At 61.7% G+C, this 12,534-nt stretch overlaps 4 protein-coding genes across 4 annotated transcripts; all 4 read left to right on the top strand.

The window, feature by feature from the left end:
• Positions 1–370: 370 nt before the first annotated feature.
• LBRM_04_0890 (hypothetical protein) lies at positions 371–2,581 on the top strand (the record flags this gene model as incomplete). Its single annotated transcript, XM_001561722.2, has 1 exon — positions 371–2,581. The coding sequence occupies one exon, from the start codon at positions 371–373 to the stop codon at positions 2,579–2,581; it is 2,211 nt and encodes a 736-aa protein (XP_001561772.2).
• A 1,675-nt stretch (positions 2,582–4,256) lies between these two features.
• On the top strand, positions 4,257–4,703 carry LBRM_04_0880 (putative ubiquitin-conjugating enzyme e2; the record flags this gene model as incomplete). The annotated part of the gene is made up of 1 exon (XM_001561721.1): positions 4,257–4,703. The coding sequence occupies one exon, from the start codon at positions 4,257–4,259 to the stop codon at positions 4,701–4,703; it is 447 nt and encodes a 148-aa protein (XP_001561771.1).
• A 1,184-nt stretch (positions 4,704–5,887) lies between these two features.
• On the top strand, positions 5,888–6,370 carry LBRM_04_0870 (conserved hypothetical protein; the record flags this gene model as incomplete). The annotated part of the gene is made up of 1 exon (XM_001561720.1): positions 5,888–6,370. One exon carries the CDS (start codon positions 5,888–5,890, stop codon positions 6,368–6,370), a length of 483 nt encoding a protein of 160 aa, XP_001561770.1.
• Positions 6,371–7,568: 1,198 nt separating this feature from the next.
• LBRM_04_0860 (serine-threonine protein kinase-like protein) lies at positions 7,569–11,294 on the top strand (the record flags this gene model as incomplete). Its single annotated transcript, XM_001561719.1, has 1 exon — positions 7,569–11,294. One exon carries the CDS (start codon positions 7,569–7,571, stop codon positions 11,292–11,294), a length of 3,726 nt encoding a protein of 1,241 aa, XP_001561769.1.
• Between the last annotated feature and the right edge of the window lie 1,240 nt (positions 11,295–12,534).

Here is a 12,534-nt window from a genome sequence, read left to right as displayed (position 1 = left end):
CTCCCCCCTTTGCTAACCATCCTCCATACTCATGAACGACGTGCTCACACGCACGGCTGAGGTGCTGAGAGGTTAACTTGAGAACGAAAAGAAAGTGAAAGGAGCGGGAGAGAGCACAGGCGCGTAGCACAGTAGCAGCGAAGCGGACCGACAGGAGAAGCAAACGAGAGGCGCCTCCTCGCCTCGCACTTGTTGGTCGTGCGTGCGTCTACCCGTCTGCCTGTCCGTGTGTCGCGCGGTACTTTCGTCTCTGCTCCTCCGCATCCCGGCCAGCACCCGAGAGGGGGGGAAGACGTCCTCGCGCGAAGGTGTGACGCGCCACAACACCGAAAAGGGGGAAAAACGTGGAAAAATCGAGACAAAACAACGCATGAGGGCAGTCAAGACGCGCCGCGCAGGGGCGATTCGCTCTGTGCGCGACGTCAACGGCAATGGCGATGTTGCCGGTAAACACAGTGATAGGGACGCACTGGATGACGCGATGTTGCAGGTGGGCCTCAGTACTGTTGGCGTGCAGGACAAGTGCCCCGAGGACCCCCTCGCCGTCGTGTTCGCGCAGGACGCACCGCTGACGCTCACCGCCCGCGACGACCCGTGCGTCATTGCCCACCTGCCCCTCCGCTTCAAAGACGTGCTGCCTGCAGTCTGTCACCAACTTCAGTTCCGGCAGCGGCAGGCCACGCATCAGACTTGTGTGGATGCGGACAGCTTTAGCACCAAGGACAACCCGCTCACGTCCCCCGCACCGCCCACGGTCGATGCCGCTTCTCACCCACCGCCACCATACCAGCACGCGCACGTGTCCGACATGGTCGTGCGGCTGCTGCCCATTGCGGTGGGTCAGGCGCGCAGCTGCAAGACAGCATTGATGCATCCGGAAGAGGATGAGGAAGACCCCACCGCAGCCACAGCAGCACACGGGCCAGAGAGCACCGACGAGCAGCAGCAGCAGCAGCAGTCTGCAGCGTCAACAGAGAAGCGGGCCGACCATGAGGCAGAGGATGCCGTGCAAGGCGCGCCAGTCCTGGCACCCGTGTCGGAGCACCAGCTGTACCGCACGCGGGCGACAGAGCAGCTTCTAGAGTATTTTTTCTCCTCCCCTACGCCTGCCGACGGTGCGGACAGCGTTGACCGCGACGAAGCGCGGCGCAGCTTCACCGTGGCCGCGTGTCTGAGCGGCATGCGCGAAGTTCCTTCCGGTACCGTTGAGTACGTTGAGCTGCTGCGTGAGATGGTCTCTCTGGAGGACTCATTGCGTGATGCGAAGCCGGATGAGACCGCAGTCGACGCGGTCGTACACTTGCCACCGTACGTGCGCGACTTGCTCGTGGGCGTGTCGCCGACGGAAAGTACACCTGCTGCTGCCTCCCTCGCTAGCAGCGGCGTCGCCAGTGGGGTGAAGAATGTGGCATTGCGCACCGCAAATGGCTCGGTAGCTGCCGTCGAGCGAGTGCCAGTGGTGACGACGACGTTGCGCTCCACCTTGGATGCGGTGCTGCCGCCGCGGCTCTTCCTCTACTACTCCGTCCACCATGCGACAGCCGTGGCGGTGCACCAGAGGCGCCAGGCTGCTCAGCGTCGCCAAGCCCATCTTCGTCGTCACCAGGAGGCGCACCCGAACGACGTGAAGGGACTGGAAGAAATGGAGGCTCTTCGTGAGGCGCTCGCCGGCGAGTATATGGAGGCACCGGTCGGCGTTGTCTTAGTCATTCTCGAGCGGACGAGTGACGTGCAGGCGCCGCGTGATTACCTCTTGAAGCTAGAGCAGACACTGAACGAGGTGCTGGACACGGTGCGGGCGCGATGCTGCGGTCGTCCACTGAAGCTCATTCGCACGAGCACCGCCCATCAGCCAGCCCCAAAACAGCAGCGGCACACCGCATCGGCCCCGGCAGCATCTGGTCTGTCTCCGGGCACACGGCTCAAACAGGAGAACGCCAGCAGCAGCAGTAGCAGCATGAAGGCAGCCTCCGCGAAGGGTCAGAAAGCGCCAGCAACTACGATCATCCTCGCCACCCCAGACAAGCAGGTCTGCACGCGCACACTGAAGCCGCTGCCAGCGCAACCGGCCGCCATGTCGGCTAGCGGCGGCGGCTCGGCTACCGTCTTTTCGACGCTAAATGTGGTGGAGCTGAACAAGGAGCGGACGTTAGTGCAACTAAGCCTTCTCGGTGAGGAGCTCATCCGGCAGGTGACCGTCGATCTTCCAGAGCGCGGCGTCCTTCTCCGGCGCCTCCTCGACGAGGCACAGCTCTCCATCGACGCCTGCGCCATCCTCGCTCGCGAACGCTCCAAAGCCACGCAAGAGCATCTGCTAGACGGCCAAGACGTGCGAGAAGCGACGGTAGTGCAGTGCAAAGTCCTCGAGAGCGAAGTGGCGGAGCTACGGTCGCGGCTGGCGTACGTGACGGCACACAAGGCAGCGCTGAGAATGTGGGTAGAGGAGCAGAAGGCGCGGGAGCTGGCGGTGAGTCGCGAGCGAGTGAATTTCGAAACAAGCTTGCAAGAGCGACTGACAGCGCACACGGAGCGGGTGAAGATGGCGCAGGATGCCGCACGTCGTAGCTCCCTGCCAGGGTGATCCGTGTGCGATGAAGGGGAGAGGAGGCAAGTGGGAGTATTCACTCAGCGCAGCTGCCATAACACACGTAGCGTCGATGGCAACGCTGCTGCTGCGCAAGTCCGCCAGCGTTGCCTGTTTGGTTTACCCCTCCTGGTCTTTCCTTCTCTTCGCCTCTCTCTCCCTCCGGCACCGCCCCACCCACACGGCCCTCTTTGCGGGTGTTGCGTCGCTCTTCCGTTGATGTACGCCACCAGTGTTCTCTCGCCGCGCCCGCACCCCGCTCTCCAGCCCATGCGTGTGCGCCCCCGCATCACAGACCCCCACCCACACACACACACACGCGCGCATCTTCATGTATAGTCTTTGGCACACACACGCGCGCGTACCCCAGGCCCTCTCTCTCCCTCTTTCATAGTTTCCTTGTCTTGTTCTCTATTCCCTCTCCTTTCACTCCGGCAGTATCCGCCACACCCCGCCACATTAGTTCTATCGACGTCCTGCGTCTGGGTGTGTGCGTGTACCCTATGCCAGGTGGAAGTGAAACCATTACTCTCTCTCTCTCTCTGCCCGATGTAGCCACCTCGCGCGCTATCTCTCCCACCCTCGCCCCTCTCAGTCGTTTCCCTCTGTCTCTTACTCGCATTCCTACCTCGCCGCTCTCTTCACAGTGTTTCCTGGTGATGGAGAGGTGAGCGGGACAGGCGGAAGCGGCGAGGGCCAGTGGATACCGGAGAGGGTTTCAAGGCAGAGGCGGTGTTGCACGGTGGTGGCAAAGCGTCAAGCTTCAGATGACGCAGGTACGCATGTGTGTGTGTGTGTGTGTCACTTCCTCTGCTGCTACACGCATACCAACACACGTCCACCTTGGGAGGTCACCGGCTTGTCAGAGGATTCGCGGTACTCTTCCCTCTCCGCCCCTCCTATCGATGTGCCAACACCAAGCGCTTCGGCGTGCGCGCTACCAACGACGAGCCTCTGCTGCGCTCTTCGCAGTCATCATCATGGCACCTACACACTTCTGTGCATCGCTTCGCTCCTCTACTCCACTCCCTTCCCTCCCCTCTCCCCCTGCACGTTCATCGTACGCACACCGCATTAGCTTTTCCCCTCTCTCCTCGCCTCATATTTTACTGAACCCGCGATCTCTTTATTGGCCCCTTGGCTCCCTTATTAGTCCGTGCGTCGTGTGTGTGTGTGTGCTATCGTCTCCAACGTCAATCCATCCCGCTCTCTCTCCCACCCCCTCCCTTCCCTCGTGTGTGTGTGTGTGGAAGAGTACGTGCTTGCGAGCGTGCGTGAGAGAGACGAAGCGTGCGTGCGTGCGCCCGCCCCCCTCCTCCTCCCCTCTGGTGTAAAGCAAAACGGTGCGTTTGTTGGCAGCCACGTTGTGCTTTGAGTCACTCACTCTTTTCCTCTCCATCAAGCACGCACGCACTCGCCCTCCCCCCTCTCCACTTCCGTCCGTCCCGTTACCCCTCCCCCTCCCCTCCCTCCCTCGCTCTTGCAGTCATCAACCGACGCCTGTGCGTGTCCATCAGTGCCTACAGACCATCGGCGTCGCTCGTGACCGAGGCACTTGCCACTGGCAGTACGCAGCAGCAGACCGCAGCAGCTCGTCTGTGAGACCTCCTTTCCCGACCCCCCCCCCTCCTCCTCCTCCTCCTCCTCCTCCTCTCCTCCGTCGCCGGGAGCCATGCTCACGACACGCATTATCAAGGAGACGGAGAAACTGCAGAGGGAATGCCCGCCCGGCATCACGGCCACGCCGACCAATGAGAACCCGCGCTACTTCATGGTGACAATCCAGGGACCGCCACAGTCGTGCTATGAGGGCGGTCTCTTCCGCCTGGAGCTTTTTCTGCCGGAGGAGTACCCGATGAAGCCGCCAAAAGTGCGCTTTCTCACGCGCATTTATCATCCAAACGTAGACAAGGTGGGTCGCATTTGCCTCGACATCATCAAGGACAAGTGGTCGCCGGCGCTGCTGATCAACAAGGTGCTGCTGTCTATTCAGATCCTCATGTCGAGCCCTAACCCAGACGACCCGCTGGCAAACGACGTCGCGGAGCATTGGAAGGATGACGAGGCCGGTGCGATGCAGACGGCCCGCGAGTGGACTCGCATGTATGCCAAGCCGTGAAGTATGACAGCAATGATACCTTGTGTGTAGGTCTGTCTCTCTCTCTCTCTCTCTGCGTCATTCCTAAGGAGGTATGTAGAAATGAACAGAGATGAGTTCCCCACCCCCATGCCCTCTTTCCTCTTCAGGTCCGTTGCTGTAGGCGTTGAGCTGCGCGTGCGAATACACGAGCAGTCATATATGAAACTCTGTGTTGTGTGTGCGTGTGCGTGTGCGTGTGCGTGTATATTTCTGTATGTGCTTGACGGTGTTGGATGACGGGGCGGGCCCACTCACCCCCGCGTGCATCTACTTGTCGGTACCGACGCAGATGGTGAGCGGGGGGAGGGGGGAGGGGGCAATGAGTGGGTTCGCTATAAAAAGCCAAGAAAACGACTGAGCAAAGCTTTTTTTTCCTCTCCTTGTGAATCTCATCGAAGTCAGACATGAAAGCACCAAAGTAGTGCATCTACGCTCGAGGGGTGTGTGTACGTGTGCAGATTGGGAGCTCACGAAACAGAGAAAGGAAACCAAAAACGAGCCAAAGAGGTGATCAACAGCGCGCGCAGCGGAAGGGTGTGTGTGTGTGTGTGTGTGTGTGTGTGTGTGTGTGTGTGTGTGTGTCGGTGTGCAGATTGGGAGGGGGGATAAGCTGAGGGGAAGTGGTGCAAGCCGTTTGGCGCCTTTCAACTGTCCCCAGATGGGCGTCGCAACGCACTGGGCACGCACACAGTTGAGTCGGAACATCTCTCTTCTTCACTCCTCTCCACCCTCCCCCTCATCTGGAGCGCTGCATGTCTTTGGTCTCTCTCCTGGTCACTCCACTCCCAATCCCTCGCTGTCTGACGTGATATGTGGGGACACGACGCTTTAGGCGTGAATGTTTGCGCAACCTACGTTGTCTCCCCTTGCATGCAGAGCGGTTCGCTACACCCGTGCCTGCGCCCTCCTCATCTCTGTCACTCTTCACCACACTCTCGCCCTCTCTCCTCCTCCCCCTGCTCTCGGGCTACTCGCCCATGGGGGGATTCACCACTCATCCACCCCTCGGCTTTCGTTTTCACGGGTGGTCTTGCTGAGTTGGAACAGTCGTCTCATCCTCCCATCTCTCTTGTGCCCAACTTCACTCACGCATCAGCGCTCACTTTGCTAGGTTCTTCTCGTCCCGCAACCTCTCTCTCTTCACCCACCTAACAACTAACCGAATGGCTCGCTCCCGTGCAGCTCCTCGTACCAGCGGTGGCAGCAGCCGCCACGCCTCCGCCGCCGCACCGCACCCGCCACCGAAGGCGGCGGCGCCGCTCCACCAGTCGACACCCCACCCGCAGGCGCAGGCACACCCGCAGCAGCCGAACGGCGTTACGAACATTTATGTGCAACGTCCGATGGCCGGCGGTGGCGGCAGTGGCATCCTCGGCACGATGGCGGCCGTCGCCGGTGGCAGCGTGCTGGGCCACGGCATCAGCAACTACCTCTACGGCCACAACAACCAGGCGCCGACGCAGCCTGCAGAGGCGCAGCAGCTGGCGCAGGCCGCGCAGCAGGAGGGGTACGCCTGCACGCCACAACTTGTGGGCTACTCCAAGTGCCTTGAGGCGAACCCCGAGTCCGCCGACGGCTGCAAGTGGGCGTGGGACTACTTCACGCAGTGCCAGAGCGAACACCCGATGCCGCCGCCCCAGGCGTAGCCCCCCTGCCAGTAGGCCAGTGCTAGTAATCCCGACGAGGGCAAATGGGGGGCATGCGTGCACGGGACTGTGCGCGCATGGGTATGTTTATTTTCCTCCTGTAGACCAAGTTTGAAAGTACAAGAAGCGAGGCGAGTTTTCCCCCTCTCCCTGCGTGAACGACCCAGCCGCACGCATCGCCGAGAGAAGTGACGCATAGGCAAAGCGGGTGGGCGGGCGAGCGCACCTTCACGAGAAGAGGCGAATGAAACAACGGAAAAGGACAGCGGGACTAGAAAGGGAAGAAGGGGGACAACATGCGGACCACACACGTGACTTGGATGCACGCACACGCACAGCTCAACGGCGCGCACCGCCCCTCGCCATTCGCCGTCCCACCCCCCCCCCCCCACACACACACACACATACACACACCTCATCAAGCTAAGCACGAGCGGACACGGAGAAGACAATGAAGAGAAAGATGCGGATGCTCGTCTGTTCTGTGCCTTTTCGCTCGCTCCCTCACTTGCGCGTGTATGTAAACCTGCGCTCTTGTTTCTGCGCGTGGGCGTGTGCGTGTCTGGGCTTCTTTGCTCGGCTTTTTCTCCTTCCTGCCGCAGTCCCTCGCTTGGCCTGACGCCGGCGTGAGGGTAGTAGGGAAAGGGGAGCAACAGCACGCACACGTCTCTGTTTAGGTTCTACACGAAAGATAAACAACCCCAGCAACGGTGTGTGTCTGCGTGTGTGTGTGTAGCCTCTTCAGACAATAGACGCAGGCACACAACAGACATGATCGCCATCGTCACCTCCGGCGCTTTCCACTGTTTTTTTCTTGGGGGTGTGCAGTGCTGCTTGGTCATCCGTTTGGCAGACACGTGCTTCCGAGCATATATAGGGCATACAAGAGGCCACCTCTCCACGATCACGCCTCTTGTTTCCCTCCATTACCGCACAGACGTCGTGTCTGCCTCCTGGCGCCTCATCACTCGTCTTGTCTCCGGCCCACTCCACTCCCCCACACCCACCCACCCCCCGCCCGCCCTCTCACAGAGGAAAGAGGCCACACATCGCATACATAAAGCGCACGCGCAAAGTCGCACAGCCACATACAAAGTCGTGCACCCCCTGCCCCCCCCCCCTGGACACGCGTCCCTGCTACCCACACTCATTAACACTCTTGCAGCCTCTCTCTCTCTCTCTATGTGAGCAGTTCTCGATGTACGCACCAGCTTCGGCGGGCAATCACACCAGCAGATGCAGCAGCCGTAACTCGCAAGCGGCACCCAAAAGGCCGCGCCACGAAGGAGTGGGGTGGTGTCGAGTTCGCTCAGGACGTGACGACTCGGAGGGGGTGCAGGTCTGGGGTGTCCTCGTTTCGCAGAACCCGCCGTCGAGAGAAAATGGGCTTCTGACCTACGCTCAGCGTTGCCGCTGCTCTGCGGCAGAGGCAGACGCGCCGGGAAAGGGGTCAGCGAGGGAGTCGATGAATTCATCGTCCCTGCGCGACTGGGGAGAGGACTGGTTGTGGCGGCGTGCTCCACCGGCGATGCGAAAGCTCTACTTTCCAGCATGCCCCAACAGCGAGAACGAGTACCCCTGCGCACCATCCTCCCCAGAACCTGCTGAGACGAGTGCGACAGCCCCGCTGCAGCACGGAGGAGACAAGTCGCACCCCCTACCACGCCGCCTCCTCTTGCCTCTGTGCGGCACTCGGGGCAACAACTGCACTGTCAGCCTTGGTCGCCTTGCCAGCAACGACATAGGCTTCATCACAAACCCCTGTGTCAGCAGCGTGCATTGCACCATTACCTACCACCCAGGAAGCGATCGTCGTCGCGGTGCCGTTACTGCGGCGGCCACCGCAGTAGCGGCAGAAGACAAGGAGGAGGCACAGAGGGCCACGGACGAGGCAACCATTGCCGTGGACAGGGGTGTTGCTCGTCTTCACCGCAGTCCTCTATCGGCAACGGAGGCGCCGACTTCGCCGCACCCGCGGGGCGGTGCAACCGCCCGCAGCGCCGCCGCCGAGAAGCAGCAGCAACCGTCGGTCAACGCTCACGTTCTGCTCTCTGACTACAGCACGAATGGGTGCCTTGTCAATGGTCGGATGGTGGGCAAAGGCTGCTCCGCCCGCCTGCGCGACGGTGACACGGTGGAGCTCATCAACGCCGGCCCGCGACGCACGGCGGACTACAACTTGTCTTTTGTCTTCCTCAGCGCGGACGCGTGGGTGCGTTGGGTGAAAGAGCAGCAGCGGCCACCGGAGGTGGCGACGACACAAGGCGCGGATGAAGGCACTGCCATGACGGCGAGGGCTGCGAGGAAGGAACCGCAGCAACGTCAAGCTCGGCAGATGGCCGCACGACGGCGTGCGCTGCTTTGCAGAGCGCAGTGGAACGTCGAGGCGCAGGTGCGGCGCATGTACAACCACAGCGTTGATGAGTATTACTCCCTTGATCGGACACATCCACTGGGCCAGGGAACATTCGGCGCCGTGTACCGTGCCACCTTACGCACCAGCGCGTCCGCCTCATCGCAGTCGGCGTCCCTCCTTCCCACTGGGAGTGGTATCGCGGCTGGCGGGTCCCCGAGTTGGGAGTACATCTTCAGCAGCGCCAGCGTGAGTGAGTGGCCGGCGAACCCGGCAGAGGTGGCTCGGCTACGAGACGCCTACATACGAGGCAAAGAACAACAGGCGCCAGCCACGGTGCTGCGCGCGTCCGCGTCGGCAGCCTTGAAGGCAACATGGAAGGCGGAAGCAACCACGACGGACCCGGTATCACAAGTGTTCGCTGTCAAGATCATCCGCAAGCGGCGCATGTTGGTGGAAGCCCTTCAGCAGCTGCGACAGCCGCAGCCGCAGCGTACCAAGGAAGGCGAAGGCAGTGCAAGTGGAGTGCCGGTATCGTGCGTACAGAGCACCGCAATCGCCACGACTGGTTCTGCGGGCACAGTGGCGGGGACGATATCGTCCGCAGAGGCCGCTGTGATTGAGCAGCTATTGCTCTTGGAGACGCAGCCCGACGATCTGGCTGCGCAGAGGCGGGAGGAGTGGACCGCAGGTGCACTCGCCAGTCTTCAGCTCGCCGACAGCATGCCCGCCCCCCTGACGCCGTTTTCCTCGCTCAGCGCATGGCGGAAGTCGAAGCACACGTCACGAGACGACGGCGCCTCAGATGATCGCGGAGATGCACAACCATCGCCGCAGCAGCACGATCGTGAGCAGCGTCGTCGCGAGCTGATCCGCTGCCTCCCCGTGGCGCTCCGACGCACATATGAAAGAGAGCTGCAGCACCGCCGCCGTCAGCAATGTGAAATTAACGTTCTCCTCGCCGTGCGTCACCTCAACGTCACCGCGCTGTACGAGGCGTTTGATCAGCCAGACCACCTGGCGTTGGTGATGGAACAGGCGACTGGAGGGGAGGTATGGGACCTGCTACAGACCTACAAACGACGTGAACGCGGGAGACAAGCAGGTGCCCGTATGAACGACTCGGCCACGTGCGGCGACTACGACCACGACGACGACCTCGTCTCAGTCGGCGGCCCGCTGCCGGAGTTTATGGTGAAGACTATTATCGCTCAAGTCATTGAGGCGGTGCTGTACCTTCACACGATGGGCATCATCCACCGTGACTTGAAGCTCGAGAATCTCATGCTGCACCGCCCCTGCGACCGCTACGCGCTCAACGCGCTGCAGCTGCAGATGTTGATCCATCAACTCCGCGCCTACGCCCACCAACGCCATGCAAGCGACGCGTCCACGTCGCCCACGTGTGCTTCTCACGCCTGCAAAGAGAACAGCGAGGCGGTGGAATTCACGAATCCGCTGTCGGTGCTGCACACAGTGCACATACCACGGCACTTGTGGCCGGTCGTCAAGGTCATGGATTTCGGTCTCTCGCGTGTGCTCGACCACCTGCAGACACAGCTGTTCGAGCCCACAGGGACACCGCACGGCTTCACCGGGACAACCTCGCAGACGCCACCGGACGCGGAAGGCCGGTCTGCTGCAGTGACAGTCGCCACCACGGAGGCGGTGCCTGAGCGGGTGAAGCTCATCTACTCCCGCAACGACGCCACGACGAGCTGCGGCACCCCTATCTATGCAGCCCCTGAGGTCACCAACCCAGCCCTGCGTCCGGACAAGGTAGGGTACAGTGCAGCAGTCGACATGTACTCCGTCGGCGTCATCGCGTACGCGCTGCTGACGGGGAGGGCGCCGTTTCCATCGAAAAAACACCCGCGGCGGCCAGACGGGCCACCTGTGGTGGACTATGACGCCCCCCTGTGCTTCGAGCGACGCCGTCGCCGTCCAGCAGTGCCGCAAGACGATGCCGGTTCCCCAGGCAGTGCTGCGCCGCTGCCATTGCCACGGCTGTCCAGTTCGGCTGCCCGCCCCCCTGTTGCTGTCGCGTGCCTACCTCCGCTGTCAGTGATAGAGTCGGTGCGCGTCGTGCTGCAAGAGCGCGCCGAGACGTCAGCGGCGCCTTCCACCGCCTCGGCCAAGGCACAGCAGTGGCATCGACACGCCGAGGCGGTGGCGGCGTATCTTTATCGTGCGGAGCAGACGGACGCCCATGCGGAGAGCAGCGCTGGCAGAAGCAGCGCCGCGTCGGCAGACACATTCTTTGACGTCACCGTGGAGCAGCTCTGCGCGTCACTCACCACTTACGCCGACATGTGCGCGTCGGGCGGGCTGGAGGTGGACCTTGACCGCCTTCTGTACGTCTCTGCAGACGCCGCCGCAACTGGTGTGGAGGCGGCAAACGCGTCCGTCGGTCGTGTGGTGTCGACTGATGGGCACATCACGGAAGTGTCGCTACCGCCCGTCTCGGCGCTCGGCTCCTCCTTTCTACGCGGGCTTCTGGAGAAGTACCCGTCGCGGCGGCTGACGGCTTACGAGGCGCTGCAGCATCCGTGGTTGCGCGAGTGCGTGTAATACGTGAAGCGATGGATATGGCGAATCCGTCACCATCCGCTGGCTTCGTTGACCTCTGAGTGGGCCGTTCTACACGCGGAGCGGATTCTCTTGATGACATGTTCGGAACGCACGGCTGTACTGTCCCCTCGCTGAGGCTTGAGTGGAAGGATGGGAAGGGGTCAGCCGTGCTGGGGTCGTGCGCCAGTGCCTGACGCTGCGCAACAACGTCACCCAAATAAGAAACTGCGGAGGAAGCGAGGAGCAAAACAGTATGGGGCCTGAGGCACGGCGCCGCTGCTCACCAGGAGGACGCCGCAGCGCCCTCTCCCGCACCTGGGCGCTTGCGCACTTTTGTGCGAGTGGGCCTTTCCGTCCGGACGCACCCTCGCCGAGGGCCCAGTCGACATGACCGCACTACACCACTGCCTCCCCCCCCCCCTACTGCACCGGACCTCTTTTTATCCTTCAGTACTCCCCCCCCCCCTCCCTGCGCCTCTTTGCGGTTTATCCCCGTCTCTCTTCTCCACTCGCTTCCACGACTGGGCATCAACACCGCTGCACGCGTGTGCCACCGCTCCCCACAGTTGCCGTTGTTGCGCCGAGACTTCTCTGCCACCGGACTCGCCCACACGCACAGATGCGCATGGATTCTTCTCTCCTGCCAGTTTGAAACTCAGCTGCGCTCTGTCGTTGGTGTTGTTTGCTGACTTCTTCGCTGTCCGCTTCTTCACAGTTCGTGTTTCCTTTGCAGGTTCGAAGCCGAAGGCCTCGGGCGAAAGCTGCGAAAAGAGGGCGCTCACGTGTTCGGTTGTCAGGAAGGTGGATGCGCTGCGGCTCCCACGGGCGTTGGCAAAGCGCCTACCACCCTCAGCAGCACCATGGCTACCGTGGCCGTCTTCATCGACCGACGTTCTCTCCACCATGCTTTCCTTGCCGGAGGCTTGAAGGCTTGGCACGTTGATGCGCCGCCGGCTGTGGGGTGCAGCTGACGCAGTGGATGCTTTCATCTCCTGGCTGATTTGATCGTGTAGGTCATCAAGCACCTCTTCCACGGAAGCAGTGTAGGTGAAGGGATGATGCACTGCCGCGTAGGCCTCCACACTCATGACGCGCTCCTCATTCGCGGCTGCCCCATCTTTTTTGAAGACACTGCTAGGAAGGACAGTGTAGAAGAGGTCCGACACGTCGCCAACGTTGCTAGCACCTCCGCCGTCTGGGATGCTGGATGCCTGAGTCGCGACGCGGTACTGGCGGGCGC

The sequence above is a fragment of the Leishmania braziliensis genome, chromosome 4 (genome assembly GCF_000002845.2).
Source record: "Leishmania braziliensis MHOM/BR/75/M2904 complete genome, chromosome 4".
NCBI classification, from domain to species: domain Eukaryota; phylum Euglenozoa; class Kinetoplastea; order Trypanosomatida; family Trypanosomatidae; genus Leishmania; species Leishmania braziliensis.
This window is presented reverse-complemented; position numbering and strand designations above follow the sequence as displayed.